The sequence below is a fragment of the Typopeltis vanoorti genome, chromosome 25 (genome assembly GCF_054136105.1).
Source record: "Typopeltis vanoorti isolate ZY-2024b chromosome 25, IOZ_Tvanoo_1.0, whole genome shotgun sequence".
Classification (NCBI taxonomy): Eukaryota; Metazoa; Arthropoda; class Arachnida; order Uropygi; family Thelyphonidae; genus Typopeltis; species Typopeltis vanoorti.
In genome coordinates, this window is record NC_143573.1 from 40,971,353 (window position 1) to 40,999,161 (window position 27,809).

A 27,809-nucleotide genomic window follows, 5' to 3' on the forward strand; every position below is an offset into this window, starting at 1 on the left:
TTAGTTATCATGTATAACCAGCATATAAGCCTCTCAACAAGCACAACTTATTTGGGATTAAAAATTGATTGTGATTTAAGATGGACCCCCCCCCCCCACCCCCAACACATCACTTAGGTTTTACTCAGTTTCCATAGATGATCATATAACTCTGTTTCTGTAACCAACAAATCTTCAACCTGTTCTCATAAGGTTCATTCCATAGACCTTTCTACTTCCTCATCACCAAGAAAACCTGGCACCCAGATCTGTGTGCAGTAGTCAAGATAGGGACAAGGCTTGATAAAAAGGAACAATAACCTGCTTGTCAAAGTATTCTTCAGTAACCAAGTGATCTGATAAGCTATTTGAGCCAGTTTCGCTATGTGTCCCGTAAACTTTAACTTCTTATCTGCTAACGCTCCCGAGCCTCTGTCTTTATCAATTTACTGGAGTACAGTTCTACCAATGTGCTATACAGCCAGTAATCTTTATCCCCAAAATGTATAACCTAATCACTTTGCCACATTAAACTGACATCCATTCTCCTTGCCCAGTCTGCCACCAATCTATCCAAATCATCCTGCAAAATTTTGCAAAAAAGTCATACTCTACCTAACTATGCATCATCAGTAAATCACTGAACAGTTCCTCTTAGATCCTTTCCTATATTGTTTACGTATAAATTAAACAGTAGCAGTCCTAGAACAGAACTCTGCAGCACACCACCAGTGATAGGCCTTCTTTTAGACTCTTATTCTCTCTTCCATCATCTGTGTGGATGATGATGATGAGGCCGAATGAACTCTTTCCACTTCTGTTTGTCCTGGGAGATCACAAACAATTCTGTTCAGTTTGGTGTCACTTGTTGTGATTTGATTTTCAGGTCCTCTTTTATTTTGTCTATCCACCTAATTCTGGGCTGTCCTTTAGATCTTTTACCTTCCATCGTTGTATTCAGGGCATTAGATGGTAGTCTTTCTGTTCCCATTCTGGTCACATGGCCAAACCATCGCAGTCTTCTTTCTTGGACTCTACTCTTGAATAAATTACTCTTTGATATTTCTCCATCAAATCCTATCCATCTCACCAACCCTATATTCATCCCCATGTACTGCAGTTTACTGATTAGGATTCCATGTGGTATCCTGTCAAAGGCTTTTGCATAGTCAAAGTATCACTGTAAACCCATTACCCTTATCCAATTCAGCCGTCACTGTATTATAAAACATGAGCAAGTTACCGAGGAATGATCTACCCTTCACAAAACCATGCTCCCCTCCCCATACGGTATCCCATTTCCATCTATCCATTCCTGTATTTTGCTCTTGACCAACTTCTCTAATACTCTGACAATGACTCCTGATATGTTGATCAGTCAGTAATTTGCTACATCAATCTTCAAACCTACTTTATTCAATGGAACCATTTTCCCCTCTTTCCACCCTCTCAGGACTAAGATTAAATAATATGGTCAAGGGCACTGACAATTTCCTCACTGCTTCACGTAAAATTCAAGCTGGGTATACCATCCAATCCCACAGCTGTATTCACATTAAGGTCTGCAATACTATGCACCTCCATTTCATTTACCCCAATTTCCATATAGGCCTTCGGCTCTCTCGTTCCTGCAATATCACCACCTGGATGATACTCATTCTTAGTTCAAATATTAATTCTACTATTTCAACTGATTCAGTTACCTCCATACTGTCAGCATTCATTAAGATCATTCTGCCATACACATTCTTTCTTTTACTTGCACAGCATATCGAAAGAACTGTTTGGGATTATCTTTAGCCTGCATTGCTAACTTCCTTTCATACTACACTAGTTACCCTTCTGGCCTGTAACTGTTCATGTGCCTGCTGGTCACCTTTCTCCTTAAATTCTACTTTTTTTTTTGCAGCTCCAGCTTAATGATGATATTCATCCATTTAACTCCCACTTGATTTACTTTCCTGACTCTAGGTATGCAGTCTGCCATTACCACCCTCAAACACTCCTTTACCACTTCCCATGAATTATCAACATCCAGTCCTTGCAGTTTTACATGCCATGGCACCGACCTAAGTAACCTCCTTAGAGGATACTATTATTTATAAAAAAGTAAATGTTAAAACTAGGTATTTTATTTAGAAGACATCACAGCAAAATAGAAAGTTCCAAAGTCAAAGATGCAATGTACAAACATGGCTATTTAGTACTAAAAATATTCCATACTCTACCTGAATTTCAATAAGAAGTGAAACTGATCAAAACAAATACAAAACTGACCAAAGAATATTTAATTTTTAGAATTTACAGAAATGAAGAAAAAGTTCAAAGCAATTGTATAAATTAATAGATTTAGGTAATGGTGTATTCCAGCCAGTGTTTCCCAAATGGTGGGTCACGAAAGCTAAATGCTGAGCGGCCTAAAAAAACTCTCGAAAACTTAGGCGTTTAGTTTTTGGGTTTCTTTTTTTTTTTTTTTTTTTTCCCCACGAAACTCTAAAATACAAGTAAATATTTAATCGGGACTAATGAATAAATAATTTAATTATTAGAGATAAAAAATTCGCTCTGTCCACGTCACCATTTCACAGTCTCTTTGTTGGCGGTAAAGTAGATCAACTAATAGTGAGGCTGCACGGCAGCAACCGTCCCACCAGCCAAATCGTTTGGTGGTTGTTTTAATTACCAGCCACGTACTCGCTCTGCTTGTTCAGTTTGAATTAAGCAACGGGTACGAGCATATTGTTTTGTATTTACTGATTATGTGTACCTTGCCCGATGGATTCGGCTGAACAACCGTAATTATTATGTTGTAATAGGTTTCAGGGTATAAAAAGAACACAGATGGTTAAGAAAATAACTATTAACTTAAAAGCTAATATTTTGCTGGTATTATATCCAGCATCTTCAGAGCACACAACACAAAGTTTGTTACAAAAGGCAAGACAACCACAATTCGGTGTAACAGCGAGGACAGTATAAGTGATTGCAGCGTGCAACACAAGACTAAAGTCCTAATATGGTGCCATCTAGGTAAAAAAAAAAAAAAAAAAAAAAAATCAAAGTTTTGAAATAGTAGTCCAAATGATAAAAAATAAAAGTAATAAATATTAATTTGGTCTTAGGATGACTGTCTCCCAAATCTTTGGTAGATTTATACAGCCATACTTGTTAAGGTTTGGGGTATGTTTTAAGGCTTCTGTTGATTCAGGAACAACCTCTCGGACTTGTAGAAGCTTCTGTGCATTACTTTTGTTTCTTTCCAATTGATCCTGTGTGCAGAGGTATCCAAAGCATGGTCTGCCAGACCCGACTTACCATAGCGAAAGTGTCGGATATATTTTTTGTGTTCACTGAGGCGGATGTCCACATTTCTTCCTGTGTCTGTAGTAGGCTTGATGGACAGACAGGAAGAAATGTGGACATCCGCCTCAGTGAACACAAAAAATATATCCGACACTTTCGCTATGGTAAGTCGGGTCTGGCAGACCATGCTTTGGATACCTCTGCACACAGGATCAATTGGAAAGAAACAAAAGTAATGCACAGAAGCTTCTACAAGTCCGAGAGGTTGTTCCTGAATCAACAGAAGCCTTAAAACATACCCCAAACCTTAACAAGTATGGCTGTATAAATCTACCAAAGATTTGGGAGACAGTCATCCTAAGATCAAATTAATATTTATTACTTTTATTTTTTATCATTTGGACTACTATTTCAAAACTTTGAATTTTTTTTTTTTTTAAAACCCAGATGGTGCCATATTAGGACTTTAGTCTTGTGTTGCACGCTGCAATCACTTATACTGTCCCCACTGTTACACCAGATTGTGGTTGTCTTGCCTTTGTAACAAACTTTGTGTTGTGCACCCTGAAGATGCTGGATATAATACCAGCGAAATATTAGCTTTTAAGTTAATAAATAGTTATTTTCTTAACCATCTGTGTTCTTTTTATAACGTGAAACCTATTAGAACATGTCTAACAAACACATAAGCCTATCCATGCGTAATTATTATAATTGTTTCTAAATAATTTATATCATTCTTTCTTCATCTCACCTGCCATTATCCATTTAACAATGGATAAATGGGTAATAAAACACAAATAAATATAGAAACCGATTGGAAGTCAAACCGGATTTAAGAATAAAGTTATCCTCTTTTCCTCCAAACCTGAAGTTTCTAGTTAACAAACACAGCATCACACTTCTTATTAATAAATTACTTGGCATTAGTTTAATTTCTTTATATTTTTGTAAGAGTAAATGCTTCTTTATTATAATAATAATAAATGAAAACTCTGAACATTCAAATGTTTTATTTTACCTATTGGTCATAAAAATTTTAGTGGGTCACAAAAATGAATTATTAAAATACCAAATTAACATTGTATAGTTAATAGAGACAAAAAAAACATGCTCCGTCCACGTTTTTTGTCTCTTGAACTTCTTTTTTCTGTATATAGCCCCATGGTATTATACTTCATTCTCTCTGTGTATGTGAGTGTATATGTACATATAATAATACATTAGTCATCTAACTATATTTTTATTGTAACATGGACAATAAACAACTCGTCCATATTAACATACAAAGTTTCATAAAAATTCATAAATATTTCATACAATTTTCTTTTTATTCATAAAAAAAAACTTCAGTTTTCACTCCACCCAAGATAAACAGGTTAACAAAAATCCATAAACCCAATTCCCCTCAAGACCCGAAGTGTTCCCATTGATTTCCCTCATGCTACAAATTATCAAAACAACTGACAGGAAGACATTTAGTTGGATGTTGAAGGTGGTGATGTTTTCAGGTGTGTATCATAGCATGATACACACCTGAAAAGATGTATTTTGCATTATGGGATACTAAGGCAATTAATGTGAAGTCATTAACCTCTATATCCAAGTAGCCCAGTCATGAAGATACTTCACACCCATACTTTGTTTCCTTACACTTGGATAAAGGATTAAACAATAATATAATTTCTTGGCATCCTTAGTTTAATATATAACTGAGTGAAAAAACTTTCAATAAAGATAAGTAGATGATATGTTCTCTATTTGGCTTCATGGCCCAGACACTTTCCTCTGAAAGAATCCAAGAATCCAGTTTATGATGGAAATGGAACTAACAATAGCCTAACCTTCCTAGACCCTTTAGTTACATGCTTTCCAAATGGCAACCTCTCATTTACTGCATACAGAAAACTCATTCACATAGGCAGATACATGTAAACTTTCACATCACTTCTCTCAACAATATGGCATTATTAAAACTAACTAACAGAGCCAGCAATCTTTATTCCAGATTCTTTATTCTCTTTCAACAGAACTCAATCATATATTGCAGCACCTTACTATTCAATGGCTATAGAACTAAAGAAATAATAATAATCAATCCTCCACCTCTTCAGGATTCAGAAGAACAGAACACCCCTTTAATTTTAACCTCAATATGAAGATACTATTAAGAGAAAGAAAAGATGTAGAATGAGAGATAGAGAAAAAAAAAAAAAAAGGCCTCAGCTCTTATATCATCATATAGCCAAAGGCTGCCAGTTTTCCTTTTTCACAAGTCTAAAAGGTGAACAACCTAAAGGACAATTGAAATTAAAGTGCAAAGATGACTGATAGCCAGTTGGTTAGCCTTATCTGAGTTAACTGCCTTGAGTTGGCCTTCTCTGCTTGGGCTTATGCTCTAGTCATCCTTGCAACTGACCATAAGACCACACCGAACTAAGAGGATGGAACCATTTAAAAAACCTTTCATAGTAAAATAGGATAGAATTTTATCTCTCCCCAATGAATATTGAATAATGTGGATAGTCTACCACACCTAACCCAAAATGCTTCTTTCTAAATACAAAAATCGTCTGACTGAACAATAAAATTTCCCCAATACAATTCCAGCACCCAACCTTCCAGAAATTGTATTTTAATTCCTTAATTATAAAAATCAAAATTCTCTTCCCATTGTTGACAGGTGGTGGCTAATACAAAAAAAAAAAAAAAAGTTTTTGGTTTATCAACGTGTCCGGATGCCCTTTAACGGATAGTGAAACATTTATCCTTTCAAAAGGACATGAATTCGCTACAGTCCCTAAAAAGATTTCATATTTAGATTCTTTTTAATATTAAATGGAACTTTTTCACCTCACCAGCTTTCACCTCACTTACTTCAACGCCCTAACTTGAACCGGAATGACTGCATATCCTTGTCAAGGCTAATACTCTCCACCTAGAAATTGCATTCACACTACTTAAAGACAAGCTTCCCCATCTAACATATCTCCGTATGATAAGAAAGCTCTACATTCCCTAAGAAGCAACAGTACCTTGTTATCACTGAAGCAGACAAGGGAAAAGTGATAATAATTATGGACTCTTCAAATTACAAAAGAAAAACTTCTCTTTTACTATGAGATCGCTCAACATACCAAGAACTGGATCATGACCCCACTAACAGGCAACTGAAGAAATTAAATATCCTTCTAAATGAAGTTATAAGTTTAGATGCAGACACCATAGAAAGGTTAAAAACTAATTTTGCAAGACCGCTTAGATTTTATGGTCTACCAAACATCCACAAGGCAGACATTCCTCTGCATCCTATTGTAGACTGTAGGATTCACCTACTTGCCACATAACCAAATATTTAGTAACTTATTGAAATCACATATAGGCAAATCTCGCTCTTTTTTTTTGAAAAATTCTTTGATTTCTTAAATAAATTAAAAAATGTCTCCTTAAAACGTTCTGATCTTATGGTGAACTTCAATGTAGAATCTCGATTCATAAATGTACTTCTCAAAGAGACTATACAATTACTTACTGACATCTTCCCATAAGATATCGTAAAATTATCCGGATTTGTAATGCACTCCGGATATTGCTTGTGTCAAAAATTCTACAACCAAGTAGAAGGAACTGCCATTGGAAGTCCACTTTCCCTGCTCTAGAAAACTTTTATTTGGAGCATTTGGAAGACATCTATGTACTCACAATCTTCATTCTGGGTTAGATATAGACAACATTTTTGCAGTGTGGCCTCACAACAGAGATTCCTTACCTTCCTTTTTAACCAAAATCAATACTTTACACCTTCATATCAAGTTCACCATGGAAATTGAAAAGATAATAAATTATCCTTTTTAGACATCCTTCGCATCTGCTCACCATCAGGTAATTTAACAACATCTGTTTACAGAAAACTCACTTTTACTGGACGTTACATTCTCAAACAATCTGCTCATCATCCTTCTCAAGACAGGAATCATAAAATGTTTCATTTGACGAGCTAGAACTAATTGTTCAACTCCCCATCATTTACAGAAAGAACCTTCTATTATCAAACATTACATGAAATTAAATGGTTTCTCCGAAAGGACTACACAACATCTATTCAAATCCTACAAGCCAAACCAAAACAACAAAGAATCAATACATAGAGTTCCAATTCCATATATCTCTGGAATTTCAGAACCAATTTCAAGAATTCTGAAGAAATATGATCTAACAGCTACTTATATTCCTATCAATAAAATATCCACCTATTTCCCACTGTCTAAAGATAAACACTCAACTGTTTCTCTTCCTGGTGTATACCAAGTTCCATGTGACTGCCATCTTTTTTACTTTGGACAAACTGGACGATCTATAGAAAAAAGATTACAAGAACATCAATCTTATATTCTCCACAACAAATCTGATGTCTGGATTGGCGCAACATGGAATAGAGCCAAACCACAACATTCTCTGGTCTAAAACTCGGCATCTACATAGATGTATATATAAATTCAAACGCCTATTCAAAGATAGTGATGAGGACTTACTTCATCGCCCTAACTTGAACCGGAATGACTGCATATCCTTGTCAAAAATATGGGAAAGTTTGATCCGAATAATACATTTTTTTTTTCTTTAATTAATACCTTCTAGATACTACATCTGTCTAATGATATCTTTAATATGATTTTATAAATTAAGTTTTTTTGTATGACATAGTAAATTTATACATGTAATTTATTTCTGCAGTCATCATTATTATTATGTGACACTTCCAGGGAGTCTAAAGACTTATCGAGGGAGAGTGTGCCAACAGCATCGAACGATTGATCCCCTTCCAACTACTAACCATGCTCAAAGTTGTTTTGTGAGCCATTAGTAGCAGAGGATCTACCAACTGATAAACCTTTGCTGGCAAAATAATTAATGCCAGAAGTACCCAGGCTTCCCAGGTGGTCACCCTCCCAAGTACTAATGTTTACCTTTCTTCAGAGAAACAATATTGTGATTAGCGATGTAACATCATGCGGCTCGTTCTAATTTTGAATGATCAATTGTTTGTATTCTACCTCATAAAAGACTATTTCCTGTCAAGCCACTGATGATAGTTTGTTATTTTTAAACTGAAATATACTTTTCTTGTGCTAACATGATGATAATTCTTTAAAAAAGAACCCGTTTTGTTGTAAATAATGAAATGCCCAACACATTACATAAACAGGTTATGTAATGTGTTGGGCATTTCATCATCCATCCAAATATGCAGGGCAAGCAGGCAGCTGTAGAATGCATGTTTTACTGTTTCCAAACGGTAACAGATTGGATCGCCAATGTTAAAGTGTCTCCATTTAATGTTATTGACTGGAAGGTGACCATATTCAATTCTCCTATCATGATTCCTCCTGTTAGAGGATCTTTTGAACTTCACTAAGTTATGATACCAAGTGATACCAACTGAAAAGATAACAAATTATCCTTTTTAGACATCCTTCGCATCTTCTCACCATTAGGTAATTTAACAACATCTGTTTACAGAAAACTCACTTTTACTGGACGTTACATTCTCAAAACAATCTGCTCATCATCCTTCTCAAAAGACAGAAATCATAAAATGTTTAATTTGCCGAGCTAGAACTAATTGTTCAATTCCCCATCATTTACAGAAAGAACCTTCTATTATCAAACATTAGATGAAATTAAATGGTTTCTCTGAAAGGACTACACAACATTTATTCAAATCCTACAAGCCAAACCAAAACAACAAAGAATCAATACATCGAGTTCCAATTCCATATATCTCTGGAATTTCAGAACCAATTTCAAGAATTCTGAAGAAATATGATCTAACAGCTACTTATATTCAGAACCCAAAGAAATTCATGGCAAAAGGGGCTAAAGATTTATTTAACTTCTTTTGCCATGAACATATTTTCTTTCCATTCTTTCCTTTTTTTTTTTTTAATGGAAAGAAGGGGAGTGAGGCAAGTCCATGTCCCCGTTGGGCTCCCTGGACCTTCTGTAGGGTACACTCCCTACAAGGATGCTAATGGACCTCTGTGAAGAACAACAGATAAATCAGCAGAGGAGGATTCATATCCCAACAGTGAAATGCGCAGAAGAATCTTCAGAGGAGCAGACCTCTATAAACAACCTGGGCTCAGCTGGCTCTGGATGTCAGTACCTGGTTAGGCCCCTACTTAGGGTTACAAGGAAAATTAAAGGATTCAATCCTCTGACAAAGGGAAGCAGCTTTGTCAGTACTGACACAAGGTTGAAGTCTCATGATGACGGTAAAGCTTGTGATTAGAAAATTGCAGATGGCAATACAGTTTATTGTGTACGTCTGTAACACTGCAGAGCAGAAAGCAAATGGAGAAACTACTGCACTATTCTCTCTAGACTAACCACCATGGTGAGCAAATCTACACAAATGGCCACAAGTTCCTAGCATCCCTTAACTGGGACAGGGGTGCAAAGAATCTCCTGGCTCAAAATGGTGCATTCACTAAAACTAGGAACTGGGAATGTCAGAACCCTGTACGAAGCAGGTAAGCTAAGAAATGCTATTCAGGAAATAAAAAAGGCTTGAAATTGAGATTTTAGGAATGAGTGAAATTAGGTGGCCAGGATCAGGCAAAACTCCAGTTAATGACATGACAATGTACCACTCTGGAAGTAGTGAAAACAACCATCAAAATGGAGTTGGAATAATGTTAAACAAAGATGCCAATAAGTCACTGTTGAGCTTCATCCCCTACTCAGAATGATGTTATTAAAACTAAAAGGTCAACCACTAGATATTAATCTTATACAGGTCTATGCCCCTACTGTTGACAAGAGTGATAGCGAGATCGAAGAATTTTATGACTGATTAAAAGAACTAATGAAAAACAAAAAAAACATGATATTAACTGAAATCACATAAAAACATGATTTCAGTGCTAAAGTTGGGAAAGGTAGAAGTGGAGATACAGTTGGCAAACATGGACTGGGAACAAGAAATGAGAGAGGAAACTGTCATATTCAATTCTGCCAAGAAGAGGAGCTAATAGTCACAAACACATGGTTTAAGCTAACATCCCGAAGGCTATATACCTGGCGATCACTACAAGATAATAATATAAATATAGTCAGAAACCAAATTGATTACTTGCTAATTAATCAATGATTTCAAAGTTTCATAATGAGCACAAAAACCTATCCTAGTGCGGATATTGTTCTGATCATAATCTACTGGTGACAGTGTTAAAAATTAGACTGAAAGCTATACTTCAGAAACATCAACAAAAAAGGTTTAATTTAGGAAAGTTAAAAAAACCAGAGATAAGAAACAAATCAAGTCAAGATCTGAATCAAGGGATAGCACTTATCAAGAATGATGACGTCGTAAGGGTTGATGAATCATGGGGCAAATTAAAATGTCTTCATAGAGAAATGTACCAATACCTTGTGTCCTGATAGAGCAGTAAAAAAGAAGATTGGATGACTGACGAAATTCTCTCATGAATTAACGCAGATCATATAAAAATCACAGTCCAACAAAATAAAAACTCATGATCCCCAACAGTGAGTGATCTGAAGAGTCTTTTAACTCAGCATTTTTCCACTCAGCAAGAGGCTCACCCCATCACCAAGAAGAACTCTCAGCGTTGGCTCTACCCAGTGGCAGGCCTACCCCACCAGTGAGCAGAGCCACTCATATCTCATCTGAGGGGGTAACAGCAACAGCTGAACCTTAGTTAAAACTTCATTGGTTACAGCACTGCCATCCATTACCCAAGGGAAACTCTGCTTCCCCGGAATCAAGTCACCAACCAGTTTCGACCTTTGAGGTCTCTTCAGTGGGAGCCAGACCCAGAGGTGAGATACCAAGGTTGAAGTAAGGCCGAAGTCATATTTTCCTATATGAGTTGCCAAAAACACGCCTTATTATTAAAACACTCTGGATTAGAGACAGATAGTTGTTGAAAGTTTTTCACTTGGTTATATTATAAATTCAAGATACCAAGAAATTATATACTTGGTTTAATCCATTATTCAAGTGTAAGCAAACAAAGTTTGTGCCTGAGGTATATAGGAAAATATGACCTTGGCATTATTTCAACCTTGGTATCTCACCTCTGGGTCTGATTTTCACTGATGATACCTCAAAGGTCAAAACCGGTCTGGGTAGTGCAAAGGATTCCCATAATGCAAAGGAGATGTCCTTTGCATTATGGGATACTAAGGCAAGTGATGTAAAGTCATACCACCTTTGCCACGAGTTGCCCAGTCCTGAATGATACTTCAGGTGCAAACTTTGTTTGCTCACATTTGGATAATGGATTAAACCAAGTATATAATTTCATAGTTGCAGGAAATGTTACTCCTCGTACAGTGTGTTCATCGTGAGCTTCCTGCAAGAAAGGTGTCTCGTTAGTGGAAGCCAGACCCAGAAGAGATACCAAGGTTGAAGTAATGTAGAAGTCATGTATTTCCCATATACAAGTAGTCAAAAGTTGTCACACCTCATTACTAAAATACTCTGGATTAGATATAGATGTTGAAATTTTTTTCACTTGTTATACTATAAATTAAAAATAGAAGCCCTAACTATAAAAGTCTAGTCATGAAGTTACTTCATGCACAAATTTTATTTGCTTACACCTGGATATACTACATTTTTGGTTTCATTCTTATCAGCAAGCAAAGTATGCATGTTAAGTAACTTCATGATTGGGCCTCTATTTTTAATTTAGAGTATAAATTAAAATAATTCTGGGTCTTACCCCACTGATGAGACCTCAATAAAGGTCGAAAAAGTCTGGGTAGTGGCCCTTCCCATAATGCATAGCATCATACACATCTGTAAGGATACTTATGTGCTTTGCATTTTTTTTGATACTAAGGCAAGTGATGTGAAGTCATTAGCTTCTATATACAAGTAGCCCAGTCGTGAAGTTACTTCTTGCACAAACTTTGTTTGCTTGCACATGGATGAAGGATGAAACCAATAATATAATTTCTTGCATCTTTAATTCACATTTCTTTCATGATGCCCTCTTCAGCAAATCTTTTACAACTACACTCTCAGAAATCTCGCCAACACATTTTCCAACCTTGTGAATAGTCAACTTCTGTTCTAAAATCAAATTTCAGTTGCTTACTTAGTTTTGGGGACAGTTCATTTGCAAAGCTTCATTCAGGTTATCACTGAGATAAGAATCTGACAATATCTGTAGATGTAATGTAGAAATACTGCATAGGATTATGCCAAGCAACCTTGGCATAATCCTATTGTCTGACAAGTCTTTATAGTGAACCATTCTGCCTGTATGTGTTCATGTCATTATAAACCTGATCCCCTCCCCCATGGAAACAGGATCTCATTTGGTAGGCTGTTGTGATGGCACACCAGTTAAAACAGGCATATCACAACTGAAATAAATGATCTTCTAAGAAGATAAGTTCACAAATTTGGGAATAACAATTGAATTCTGCTGTATGCTGATCATTATAATGATTAAAATGATAATGTTTTAAAAATCATTAAAATTCAGGGCAATGTTTATAATCTGAACAATTTCATAAAACTGTTCAAGTGATACAATATCATTCCGGATCCCATCAGTGTCTGCATTCGGTCTATGAAACCTCATTCTCACAGCCACATAATTTCATACCATTTAAGGATATTCCTATACTACTGAGACTTCATCCTAAATTTCAACCTTTGTTAACAGACATACAATTGTTTCAAATATATAGCCGTAGTCCTCTGAAAGAAATCCTTGTACACTTTAACGAACTGACATAGCATTCTCGACACAGTTTTAACTACTTTTACCTCGTAAAGTCGCTAATAACATGATCAAACCGACGTCCGATCTTTTGCATCGCTGCTATCTGCACGTTAAATTACAACTCACCTGGAATTTGGTGATAAAGAGAAGCAAATGCGAACAGATATATTACAGACATACACCACAGAAAGAAGTCTCTGGTTATTTTTATTTCCCCCATTATGGGAATATCACTGATTGTTTCTCAGTATCCTTTAAGAAATAAATCCAGTACCGCAAACTGTCGACATGGCTTTTAAACCAGGACGACAATTGCAGTTTATCTAGAGATAGAGGGAAGAGGGCGCTAATGTTTGTCAACGTGCAACTTTACGAATGGAAGCTAACAAAATTGTTAGGAATTGTTTAGTGTGGCAGGTACAGAAGAGGGGAAAATATGGCTGAGGTTTTACTTGGTTTTGTATACATATCAAGCAGCGATATTGGGATATTTAAATCAACTCCATCCGGGATCCGAATTAACCTTCACACCTATATTTCAGTATGGCCTGTTGTGAATTTATTATTATTATTATTTTATTATTATTATTACCACCTCAAGACCTCATGGAGTCAAAGACTCATCCCGGAGGTCCTTTTATTTATGTGTGTGAATACACTAATATAATATATAAAGAACAAATACTGTATTTAAAGTGATGTTGAGGAGAAAAATGCAATTTGATAATAAAATTTCTACACGTGGCTCTTTGTCCTCATATCATGAAGTTTTATACAACTAAAATGATGTGTAATTTATCAGTTGCTTTCGTCATTAAATGACGGTGAGTAGTGACATTGTACATAGAATAGATGCATATTTTCAATATGGGATTACCCATAAATAGTAAATCTTAGAGAAAGGAGATTAAGAAGTAATGTTTTGTGAGCTGGATCTACTATGTATGTTACACGCTATGACAGAAAGAAGACGATAAAAAATCAGAACAATAACTTTATGAAACTTATAAATGAGTCATTGGAATCGTCATCTAATAATTATTGCCAGCAAAGGTTGATCGATTGGCCTCTGCTACTAAGCTCACGCAAAAAGTTAAGCAAGTTTGAGCGCGGTTAGTAGTTCGAAGGAAATCAATCGTTCGATGCTGTTGATACACTCTCCTTCGATGAATCTTTGGACACCCTGGAAGTGTCACATAATAATAATTGTTATTATAAATGACCTGTAATCGCATGCGTTTCTCCCCCCCCCCATCATTTGATGCAGCTTTATGATCATTAGACACGATAATTTCTTCTTTAGGAATTTTTGCGGATTATTTTATATATATTTATATACTTTATTTTTTATATTTAATTTTATTTTTAATTTTATGGGCGCTTATACATACATAGTACCTACCTATCCTATTTTGTGCTTTATGGCACAAGGCCAAGATCCATCTCAGCCAGTTAATTCTTATCATTATCAACCGATTTTGCCCCTCTTTCCAGCTCTACCATCTATCTGTTTTCTCTTTGTTTGTTTCCCCTCCTTTTTGCCAAATTCGTTTCGGTCTTCTTGTTTTCCTTTTGAAAACTATCCTTGGAGTTTCTCTTTTCTCTCCATTCTCATTGTATGGCCAATCTGCATCCATCCTTTTACTAGCAATACTTTTCTGCTTTTATAACTCGCCATTTGTTATAGGTTGTGGTCAGAATATTTTTTATATTTAAGGAAGCATGTTTTCAAAACTTTAATTTGGCTTTTTCACATTACATTTCTACAATTCTGATTATTATAATAACAGTGCCTTCATATTGTTCTAGAACAGGGATTCTCAACCTATGGTACGCGTACCACTGGTGGTACGTGAGCCACTGCCGGGTGGTATGAAAACAGATTTGCTTACTGGTACATCTAATATCTTGAATTAAATATAGTGGTATGCCACTGGAAAAGGTTGAGAACCCCTGCTCTAGAAGATCCATGTTTGGTTTTATTATGCAGTGTAGTTGATTTCTGTATATCAATAATTTCCTCCAAAACCAATATTTGTATCATTAGTTGCATAAAAATAAATATCACATTGTAAAGAACAATAAATAAGCGCTTTAAAATGAATTAGAGTGGAGCAGCTTTTACAGGTAGATTGTAATTAATTACAGTCTACCTTTACAATCTACGCTAAGAAAAAATAAAACAGTTTGAAAACAAGAACCAAACCTTGGAGTCTCAGTGGCAAACTCTGAAAAAAACATCCATTTTCCACTAAAAGAAAGGAAACTGAAGAAAGGAAGACTAAAAGAAAGGAAACTAAAAAAGGAAGACTAAAAGAAAGGAAACTGAAGAAAACATTGATTGATTCAGCTAGGGAGGTATGTAATGAAGTTTTCTGCAGTAGAAAAATGAGTGCCATAATGGACACAAGAAGTTAAAGAAGCAGTTCAGGAAAAGAAGAAAGCATACTAAAAGTTCTTAGCAAATAAGATGGCCGTAAATAATACAGTGAAAAATGTCAGAGTGCTAAACTCTGCGTAAGAGTAGCTAAATAAAAGTTATGGGAAGACTTGGGTAAGAATATAGAAGATGAATACCAGGAAGGTGGCAATATGGTCTGCAGTCTATTGAGAAAGATTAGAAATGGAGGAAATAATACTGTAAAAGGAATAAAAAATCATAAAGGTGATGATCATTAGATTGTCACCTTTATGATCTTTTTTTTCTTTGGTGTTGAAGATAGAATATCCTAGAAATCTGGAGTAATTACTTTGAAAGACTGTTAAATAAAATGGCACAACCATTACAGAAAATTTTCAAGAGAAATGCAAACAGGAGTACATATCAATAATACTAGGTAGGAAAAAACAAGCAGTACATAGCTGTAAGTCAGCAGTTAGAATTGAAAGAAACACATGAAGATGGTTTGATGTAAAATGAGGTGCAACACAAGAATGCACATTATCTCCATTTCTATTCAATATGTAAGTGTTTTAAAATTAATTTTGCCTCTATTATTATTACTATTATTATTATTATTATTATTATTCAGGCCTCCAAGGAGTCAAAAGACTCATCGAGGGAGGTCCTTCCTAAGACATAAAGTCTGTCAAGACTCATTGAGGGAAGGTCTCCCCCTGAGAAACATAAAGTCTATCATACCACTCTTTAAACTCACTGACCGTTCTCGCTCCCACCACTCCATCAGGCAATGCATTCCACGGCTCAACCACCCTCCACACAAAGAAACCACTCCTTACCCTCTTGCTCACAGTTTCCTTTTGTAACTTCCAGGGATGGCCTCTTGTCATCACTCCTTCCTGCTGTTCAACCAAGTGAAAGAACTCCCCAGTGTCAACTCTGTAACCACCTCTCAACAGTTTAAAAGTCTCAATCATATCACCTCTCCTTCTTCTATCCACCAAACTCTGCAATTCACATTCTCTCAGCCGATCCTCATAACTATCCTTGTACAGTCCTGAAACCATCTTTGTCATCCGTCTTTGTATCCTTTCCACAGTTAATTTATCCCCTTCAAATCCTGGGGACCAAATCTGAGAACAATAGTCCAAGTGTGGTCTGATCAGAGACTTATACAACGGAATGATAACCCTCTTATCTCTGCAGGTCAGTGTCCTTCTCATAATAGTAGCAATCCTCTGTGTTACCTTCACCACCTTTGCAATATGTCCCCTAAACTTCAGGTTTCTATCAATCATCAACCCCAGATCTCTTGTCTCCCCTACTTCCTCCAGTATAACTCCTCCCATAGAGTATGCAGCATCCCATCGATGTTTCCCAAACCTCAAGACCTTACATTTTGCTGCATTAAACTGACACTTCCATTCATTCGCCCATCTATCTAGCTTATTTAAATCCTCTTGCAGGGCTACCACATCTGCACTATTACTAATAATCCTTCCCAGCTTCGCATCATCCACAAACAACTGAATATCCCCCTGCAATCCACTGGCTATGTCAGTGGATTGCAGGGGGATATTCAGTAATAATAATAATTATTATTATTATTACATGACACCTCCAAGGTGTCCAAAGAGTCATCGAGGGAGGGCATCTACTCTACAACTCTCCATCCTTACCACTCGATCCACCAACACTACCTACTGTTCGAATCTGCAGCCTTTTTTCTGTGGAAGTGCTAACCACTCGGCCGACCAGACCAGATATGGATTACATTATGAAAGCAAGTGGCATTAAATCTGATATAAAAATTGGTGATGGTAAACTCAGCTCTTTAATTTATGTGGATGATGTTATCCAACTCCATTTATTTCAATTTATGCAAGAAAGTTATATGAAGTGTCTTGTCAAATGCCTTTGTAAAATATAGAAGAAACATGGTCTAAGCATTTATTAGTCAGAAGGCAAATAAATTATTAAGGCAAGCTTTATCCTTTACAGAGCTGCATATTACTGTCCCATAAAGTATCTTAGAGGTAATGTCAAATCTATTGTATCTTTTCATAACACACACGCCAATATTTCATTCAATTCCAGGGCAGTATTCCCATTAGGGATTCATAATATCCTAAGCACTGATAGCAGTTCATATAACTATTCTCGCATCATCCATGCAATATCTCCACCTAGATAATGCATCTCTGTAAAGAGACCACCAAGTAATTCCATTGTTTCTTTTGATTCTGTCACTTCCTTACTACTAGCGTTTATTCAAGTAATCCTATCACATCCGTGTTTCCCTTTAACACCACACAAAAAAAGAACTCTTTGGCTTGTTCCACTAATTTCTGTAATAATTTGATTTTGACTTTCTTATCATGCTGGTCATCCTTCTTGCCTTTGCTTTGTACTGCTCATGAGTCCTCTCTGTTTATATTCCCTATATTCCCAATTGTTTACCCTCCAGCTACTGCTAAATGAGGCCACTCATTGATTTAAATTACTACCTAATTTGCCCTATTGACTCAGGGTCTGGAGCCCAATGCTATTTCCCTTAAACACACCTTGACTGTTATTCTATGCTTCTTTCCTTGCATCTTATACATAACCTCCGCATAAGTGCCTCCGTAGGGCAATTTGGAAGAACAACAGTATGTTGCACCCTTCAATTGGAAAAGAGCTTTGATGGTGATGGTAGTAGATGGCACTGATGTAGATGATTGGTAATGGAGGTTCGGTGTAGTGGTAGAGAGTTCTACAATAGGTGTCCTCCTGCAATGAGTCTTCGGACTCCTTGGAGGTGTCACGAATAATAATAATAATAATAATAATAACTACAGAGCCAATAACTATGACAAGCTTTAGACAGCTTACAGCAATGTCACAGTCAATGGCTCTATCCCCTTCTTAATTGAAAACTGAACATACTTAGCCACTTCTGTAGTCAGTACAATATGACCATGCTCCCTATTAAGACAAAGTATTTATAGACATATACTCTGATGCTATCATCAGATTCAGTCCTCTCAAACCTCCTGTTCCTTCCATCATATGCTATTTCAGGAAATTATCTCTTATTGCTGCATAAATTCCATTTCTTTCCTCTCCATTTGTCCTTTCTCCTTTCAGTCTGTCCTCATAGTTGCAATTCTGCTAATAATTACTCCCATTATGCTCACTGAGATTGTATATGCATATTCTCTGAACCTTCCTTCCAAGCTTAGCAACAACCAACTATATGCATGCATTGTCCCATTGGCCTCTAACTCACATCACACTTAAAATGCACTGCTTCCTCTTTCCTAGCCTATCTGCTGAATTTTTACTCTTGTCAGTTGCAATTGTCAGCAATACACCTACTCTCAAAATGTTCTGTTTATCCTCCCTGAAGTGCAATAACTACATAGATCTTGTAATAATCACACCATTCAATTCAAGAGCTGAGAAACTATATTATTATTATTCAGGGACTCATCGAGGGAGGTCATACATTACGCACACCAGCTGTTATATCTTCTCTTAAACTCATTCACACTATGGGTGGGGGGGGGAGGCTGAAAAGTTCTGATAAACATCTAGAACAAAAAATGATATTAAAGCAACTGATATAACCACAAAAAAGAAAGAACATATCTTAAAACCCTTTAACCCCATGTTTCATCAAATTGTAATAATTTGTTCTTTTTCTTTTAGGATGTATAAGAAGACATGTCAGAGGCTTTCAAGAATTTCTAAGACACAGAGGTGCAGGCCATCATCAAGTTTTTCGTGCTGCAAGAAAAGTCCAAAACCGAGATTCACCAAACTTTGTGTGGAACTTTAGGGGGATGTGCTCCAGCATATCCCACAGTTGCCAGATGGGTGGCCTAGTTTAAAACTGAGCATCCTGAGACACAACAGATGCCCCCAGATCAGGAAGACCTTCCACAGTGATCACATCTGAAAACATAAATGCAGTACATGCTATGATCCTTGATGATAGATGAATACAAGTCAGAAACATTGGAAAGACTCTGGGATTATCCAAGAAATGAGATGGGGTCATTATCCACCAACATCTAGACATGCAGAAGCTCTCAGCGAAGTGGGTACCTAAATGTTTGACTGCTGACTGAAAGAGAGAATATTTGCTGTCATCTCAAGGGATTTTGGGTCATTTTGAAAAATCAGGTGCACATTTTTTGGCTTGTATTGTGACTGTTGATGAAACATGGCTTCATTACTATGACCCAGAGACCAAACAGCAGTAGATGGAGTGAAGACACAAAGATTCTCCATGGTCAAAGAAGTTCCAAACCCAAATGTCAAGAATGAAGGTTCTTGCCATTGTCTTTTGGGATATGGATGGTTATGAATTACCTCAAAAAAGGTGAAACTGTTACAGCAGCAGTTTATTCAACAGCTCTGAAGGAAATGAAGGCGGTACTGAAGGAAAGATACCACAGGAAACTGAGTAGAGGCATGTTGCTTCTGCAGGAAAATGCACCTGCTCCCACTCCTCATGACGCCCAGAAGACAATACTCAACTTTGGCTTTCAATGTCTGCCTCACCGATCCTATTTGCAAAGCTGGCCCATCTGACTATTTTCTATTCCCAAATATAAAGTAACACTTGAAAGGAATAAAATTTACCACAGAGGATGAAGTTATATTTGCAGCTGAGGACTGGTTTGTGCAACAAGGGAAACAATTTTTTCTCAGAGGATTGCAAATGATGCAGCAGTATTGTAAAAAAGTGTATAACACTTCATGGGAATATGTAAAATAATATGTAAGTCACATGGTTCTACCTCAATACCTTCATTGATTATCACAACTTTTCAGCATACCCTCATAGTTGAACTCGTTGCTCCAACAGGCAAACTGTTCCACTCCCACACGGTTCTGTGAGAGAAAAATCTGGTTCTCACACCTTTCTTAATTGCACACAAACTTAACTTTCATGGATGCCCTCTTGTCCTCTCCTCACATCTTTCATATAATGAAAAATTTTAACAACCAATAATGCCCTCTCAAAAACTTTATAGACCTCTATCATATCACCACTCTTTCTCTGTCTGTCAGTTTCAACATTTCACATACTCACAATCTATTCTCGTAATCAATATTCCATACTCCCAATATCATCTTTATAACTCTTCATCTTTCCACAGCTTCTTTAATCCCTTTGGAACCTAGGAGACAAAATATACACGCATTAGTCCATTTGTGGTCATATCCAAGGCTTTGTAAAGAGGCAAAATGATTTCCATATCTTTACTTGTTAATATTTGTTTCAACATCTCAATTATCCTCTGAGTTGTAATTGCAATTTTTATATATGATTCTTGACTTTCTGTCTATTATAACTCCAAGGTCCCATCTTCATCTCTAGCCTCATCAGTTGAAACATAATCCCACCAATATAATATGCCACTGAATATCTTATCACACTAAAGTGCATAACTTTACACTTACTAATTTGAACTGATAGTGATTACCATTTGTCCACACTTCCAGCCTATTCATATCAAGCATATCAGGAGCATCTCTGACTGCCCTGTCCATCTTTGAATCATCAACAAACAATTGAAGATCTCCCATCAGACCCTTCCCACTATCAATAATATATAGATTAAACAACAAAGATCCAAGGACTGACCACTGGTCACCTTGAATCTGGCAGATTCATCCCTCCCCAATATACCACTTTCTGATAACTAGCAGAACCTATATCATGTAAATATCATCTAAACATGTCAACAGAATGTCACTAATATCCTTCATCTTTGCACCAAACAAACAGTTTATATTCCAATTCCATATTCTCCAGCTCATGCAACAGCCTTTGATGTGAAATCCTTTCAAATATCTCATCGAAATCCAACAGTATCACAGTTTCCTCAAATGTGTAGAAATGCTTATGTGTTCATTGTATATGTTGATTAATTTTGATGGTATATATTAGAACACAGACTAATAAGTAAATAATTATTTATTGACTTATTGTTGATATTTCACTGGTATTCAAACCAGCATCTTTAGAAAATAAAAACAGTTTGTCACAGTGCACGAGACAACAACAATCTGGTGTAACAATGGGACTAGTGAGAACAACTGTAGCTACAACACAGACTAAAGGTCTAATTAGGCGCCCTCTATATTAAAAAAAAACATTTAGCTAAGCTACTTAGAACAATTGTACCTACAACACAAAGACTGAAGTCCTAATTAGGTGCCCTCTATGTTAAAAAAAAAACATTTAGCTAAGCTACTCACAGAAACAATTCTTCCTCCTTTGTCAAAATTTCTGCCCACCTAAAAAAGTATTTTAGAAAACCATACCTTAGAAAGTTCAGACATAATGGTGAGTTTTGATATCACCTCACTATTCACAAATGTACTGCTAATTGAAACCCTTGATCTGCTAAAATCACACTTTCCCTGTGAGCTATTTAAATTTGAGCTATTTAAATTCACAACACATGCAGGTTATTTTACATGGAAAGGGAAAATATACAAATAATTAGATGGGACAGCTATGGGCTTCCCCCTGTTCTCCCCCCCCAACTTCTACATAGAATACCTGGAAAAGTCAGCTATCAATACAGCCACTCTCAAACCAACACTATGGCTATTGTATGTTGACGATGTGCTTGCTATTTGGCCACATGGCCCAGACACATTGGATACATTCTTAGTGTATTTAAATAGCTAGCACCCAAAAATCCACTTTACAATGGAATTGGAAGCTAATAATTGTCTAATAATCTAGAGTGTTCAATAAACACCAACTATGCATCACATTTAGACCGTATGTCAAATTGGCTACTCTCATCCGTTCACTCAAGGACAGCATCTCTCCCTTATCACATCCAGGAGTCTACAAAGTACACTGTTCATGTGATCAAGCTTATTACGTTCAGACAGGAAGCACTATGGACATCCGTCTCAGTGAACATAAAAAATACATCTGGCATTAATGTCATGGCAAATAGGGTCTGGCGGACCATGCTTTAGATACTCCTGCACACTGGATCAACTGGAAAAAAAACCAAAGTGCTGCACAGAAGCTTTTACAAATCAGAGAGATTGTTCTTAGAATCAACAGAAGCCTTGTAAAAGCTTTGAACCTCAACAAGTATGGCTGTATAAATTTGCCTAAGATTTGGGAGACAGTCTTTTTAAGACATAACTAGTATACCTGCTTTCTCTCTCGTTTTTTTTTTTTTTTTTTTTTAAACATAGAAGGCGCCTAATTAGGACTTTAGTCTCTGTGTTGTAGCTACAATTTTTCTAACTAGTCCCACTGTTACACCAGATTGTTGTTGTCTCATGCACTGTGACAAGCTGTTTTTTGTGCTCTGAAGATGCTGGCTAGAATACCAGTGAAATATCAGCAATAAGTCAATAAATAATTATTTACTTATCAGTCTGTGTTCTAATATATACCATCAAAATTAACCAACAAGTATCACAGTTGATACATTCCCTTTATCCAAATCAGCCATAATATAATATTAAAATAAATAAATAAAAAATAATAAAAAAAACATACTGTTAGGTCGATAATCATCCTAGTGCAATGGAATTATCGTGCATTATTTTCAATCCTTGTTGGAAGCTTTTCCCACTTGGTTATGCTGTAAATTAAAGATACCAAAAAATTATATACTTGGTTTAATCCTTTATCCAAGTGTAAGCAAACAAAGTTTGCACTTGAAGTATTTTCAGGACTGGGGCAACTCATAAAGGTAGCATGACTTCACATCACTTGCCTTGGTATCCCATAATGCAAAGCACATCTCCTTGCAGAGATGTATAATGCTATGCATTATGGGAAGGGTCACTACCCAGACCGGTTTCAATCTTTATTGAGGTCTCATCAGTGGGAGCCAGACCTAAAGGTGATACTAAGGTTGAAGTAATGCAGAAGTCATATTTTCATATATGAGTAGCCAAAAGGTGTCACACCTTATTATTAAAATAGTTTGGATTAGAGAAAGTTGTTGGAAGTTTATTCTCTTGGTCTGGATAGTGACCCTTCCCATAATGCATAACATTATACATGTCCGCAAGGAGATGTGCTTTGCGTTATTGGATACTAAGGCAAGTGATGTGAAGTCATAGCTTCTTTATACGAGTTGCTCATGTCCTGAAAATAGTTCGGGTGCAAACTTGTTTGGTTACATTTGGATAAAGGATTAAACTAAGTATATAATTTCTTGGTATCTTTAATTTATTTTCAATCCTGTGGGATCTTTCCTGAGCTAAGACACAATTTGTACGAACATATCAAGTGCTTAGCCAGTTCGGCTCAACATTCCTATAGCATATGCTCATATCCCATCTCTCCCTACTGCTGAATTCTTATCCAGGTTATGCAACAGCTCTAGAATCTCTTTATTATGCACCCCATCTCTTTATCTAATGTAGTAGTGGTAGCACCATGCCCTATGTTACTTAAACCAGAACGATAAATCTTGGCAAAGTAAGCACTCATTATTTAAACTAATTGCATCTGCTTCTGATACAGGGGTACTATCTACATTCAGTAAAGTTATTCTGCATTCTTTCTTTCTTTGACTTGCAGCATAATGATAAAATTCTTTTGGGTTGTCTTTAGCCAGTGCAGTCAATTTTTTTTCATATTCCGATTTAGCTTTCTATGCAATGCTCTTAACTTTTATGGTCTGTGCTTTATATATTTCATAACTACACTCACTCTTATTTGCATGATATTCCTTCCACATTAGCTTCTTATGAAGTTGAAAGTTTATTTTCACTTGGCTAGACTATAATAAATTTAGTTTAATCCTTTATCCAGATTGGATAAAGGATTAAACTAAATTTATTACAGCTTCTTATGGATCTCTTAATTAATAAGATTGCAGATTTCACTCCTATCCTATTTATTCTATATCAGCATCTTTTAGTCATTCTTATATCATACTCTCTAACTTGCTTGCCTGAAGGCTATCTACACAAGATAATCTGTGTCTCCCCACTAATAGCTCTAATTTTCATGATTTTGCACTTGGGAACTAACTTCAACACACTTCAATCTATTCAACTGCAATCCATCACTCAGTGTAAGTGCTTTCATCCATCAGATTTACTCAATAAATATACAAATGACATGCCATTCTTTCTGTTCAATCTATGCACTGACTTATATTTGATCATTGTATTTCTTTCATTTCACTCAAATCATAGCATGGTAATAAACTTACAATGTTATCGGTCCTTCTGCTTTTTCACTTCTTCCAGTAACTGTTTCTCTTATTTGTCATCTTTCAAATCATTCATTCCCAACAAAACAATCACCTCTCTCTCTCTGACTTTAATTTCTCTTGTTGTATTCTAACAGTCATTAATATCCTCCTTCGCTGCACCTGGAAAACACAATTTAAGTAAATTATACTAGGCAAGAAATTATATCATCATCATCATGCATATCAAAGATTTATGCCTTGCATGGCCTGTTCCGGCCTTAGAAGTCATCATTGAATCGTTTAAGAGGACGGCCTGGTTTTCTTTTTCCTAATGGCTTGTTTTTGGTAATCTTTCTATTTTCATTCTTTGAACGTGTTCCTTCCATTTATGTTTATATTTTTTAATTTTTTCTATTATTGGTTCTTGGTTTAATTCTTTCTCATAAACTTAATTTCTGCAAGAAATTATATTCTTGTTTTAATCCTTTACCCCAATGACCAAAATCAGTTTGTTCACCGAAGACCTTCAAAAACTAGGTTACTTGTATATGGAGGAAGATGAGTTTGCATAAAATTGCCTTTGTATTTTGTAATGATCTCAACAAGGATGTGAAATCACCATATAATCCTCTGTCCTTACATTCCTCTTGTTTTATTATACAGCACTTTCTCTGCTACACCACTTGCAATGCATTTCTCCAATCACTGAGTTCAAGCTTTGTCCTGTGAAAGACTGTGTTAGTGCTCTCTCTCTCATTACAACCACCTCATCATTCTCCTGATCCCTTCCACCACTTTGTTCAAGTTATCATTTGCATTTTGTTCACTCACTCCTGTCTGTATTCTCAGCAAATTTTCACTTTCTAATGAAAATTTTTATATTTTCATACCTAATGTTTTTGAAATAAATATATCAGAAAATGTATTACTAAACAGTTATCAGGTCTGTTACAGCCAAGTAAATGAAACTTAATAATTATTATATTTTATCCTACTAGGAAGCAATTAAGCATACCATGTTAATCTTTTGGCATTTATATTGGCCACATATAAATGTATCATTGCCCAGTACTATCGTAAACAATAATTGAAAAAGCATTACAAATCTTTATTAAATTTAAAGAAAATTTGCAAAATAATTACAATCACAAACATCACACTTTTGACAATTTATTATCTGTAAATTCTGCAATCTATTAATGTTTTTTTTTTTTTTTTTTTTTTTTTACAGAATGCTCCACTTAGTCAAAATAACATATGAGATTATCCACATATGAGTAAGGAATGATGGCAGATTCAGCTGCAGTCGCAAGTGGCGTATCGCCAAGTCCTCTGCCATTTAAGAACTCCATTATGAGCAATATCATAAGGGACTTTGTAGCATGCAGTACTTGCGGCATGTATGCCTCTCGGGAATTGGATATGTGGCTTGTGAAAGAGAGCAGAGAGCGTATGTGTGCAAAATGCAGGCAGTAGGAGGAAATAAGTGTATTTGAAATATCAATATCCGACCTTGTTGCTCCAGGAATGGGGAATGAATGTAGGAAGACAAGTAGTGTGATAGGAGAGAATGAAAAAAATATATATATGAATGAGAAAATAATAGTTAATAGTGTGGAAGGCGAGAGTGACTGTGAAAGTTTAGGAGATGGTTTTGTTTGGGAGAGTGAATTTAGATTAAGAGTGACTGACCTGCAGAGGGAGATAGATGAACTGAAAGAGGAGGTGGAATGTCTTGTGAATGAGAGCAGAAGTATGAAAGATAAGATTAGGAGAATGGAAGAGATAAATGCAAGCCGAAACAGAGTAGGGGAGAGAGAGAATTTTGGGAGCATTAGAAGAGGAGAGAAAGGAAACAGTAGAAGAGCAGGAATGAGAGAGAGGTATGGGAACGCTAGCAGACGAGAGGATGGAAACACTAGGAGAGATGGAATGAGAGAGAGAGAGATATGGAAATGCTAGAAGAGGAGAGAATGGAAACAGTAGGAGAGATGGAATGAGAGAGGGTATGGGAATGCTAGAAGACGAGAGGATGGAAACTGTAGGAGAGACGGAATGAGAGAGGGATATGGAAGTGCTAGAAGTGAAGAAATTGGAAACAGTAGGAGAAAGGGAATGAGAGAGATGTATGAAAGTGCCAGAAGAGGAGAGAATGGAAACAGTAGGAGAGAGAGAGAGAGAGAGGTGTGGAAATGCTAGAAGAGAGAATAGCAGTAGAGAAGAGAGAGAGTGAGAGAGAGACCTATGGGAATGAAAGAAGAGGAGAGAATGGAAACAATAGGAGAGAGGGAATGGTAAGAGGTATAATGTATGGCAACTCAATGATCTGTGGTGTTCAAGATAGGATGCATGAGGAGTGTTTGCCAGGAGGAACAATAAAAAGGGTGGCTATGGCAATTAAGAGAGTTGAAAGGGTGGATGAGATGATTGTGATGTTAGGAACAAATGACGTGAGTGGTAATGTAAGTCGGGCAGCGAGAGATATGAGATTTTTACTTGAAGCTGTACGGAAGAAGACAGAGAGAGGAAAAATAGTGTGCGTGTTGATTAGGTATGATAATGTCGAGCTGAGCAGAAGAGCGGTGATATTGAATGGCATCATAGGGAGCATGTGTGACCAGAGAGGACTGCTATATGTGGATGCTTGGAGTAAGTTTGAGGAAAGAGAGGAATTGTATGCGAGAGACCGCTTACATTTGAATGAGGAAGGACATAGGCATCTGAAGAGATTGCTGTTCTGAATGAGAGTCAGTGTGTCCCAGGGAGTATGATAGCAGTGGTGGCCTCTTGTGGGAATGGATACTTGGGAGAAGGGAGACGACATCGGGTAACACTGAGTCCAGTGGAGTCTAGAAGTGATAATGCTGGGTATAGAAACAATGGCATTTATATGCTTTATACTAATGCCAGGAGTATCCAGAATAAGGAAGAGGAATTGGTGGCGCAGATAGCATCAGCCTGGCCAAAAGTTATTGGGATCACTGAGACGTGGTTGACAGAAGGGGATATAATAACAGGAATAGAAGTCGCCGGGTACAGCATTTTTCATCAGGATAGGAGGAGAAAGCGTGGTGGTGGGGTACTACTTATGATAAGTGATGACCTATGTCCTCTAAGAGTGGAGGCTTTGGAAGGAAGTGAGACAAATGATTTTGAGAGCATATG

General features: G+C 36.5%; 2 protein-coding genes across 5 annotated transcripts in view; one reads left to right on the top strand and one right to left on the bottom strand.

Annotated features, from left to right (window-relative positions):
• The window catches only part of LOC150092681 (lipase maturation factor 2-like), a 332,985-nt gene extending 319,624 nt beyond the window's left edge, over positions 1–13,361 (bottom strand). The window contains exon 1 of the mRNA XM_090414594.1: positions 13,176–13,361. Within this exon, the coding sequence (XP_090270720.1) occupies positions 13,176–13,269 (94 nt within the window). The 5' untranslated portion in view covers positions 13,270–13,361. The remainder of the gene's footprint in view (positions 1–13,175) is intronic.
• A 91-nt stretch (positions 13,362–13,452) lies between these two features.
• Positions 13,453–27,809, top strand: part of LOC150092682 (condensin-2 complex subunit H2-like) — a 266,667-nt gene continuing 252,310 nt past the window's right edge. For 2 of the 4 annotated variants that reach the window (XM_090414632.1, XM_090414635.1), the window contains exon 1: positions 13,453–13,590. The gene's annotated coding sequence lies outside the window, so the exon portion shown is untranslated. Of the gene's footprint in view, positions 13,591–13,699; positions 13,874–24,897; positions 24,990–27,809 lie in introns of those variants that run through there. The other 2 variants (XM_090414633.1, XM_090414634.1) reach the window with 2 other exon arrangements.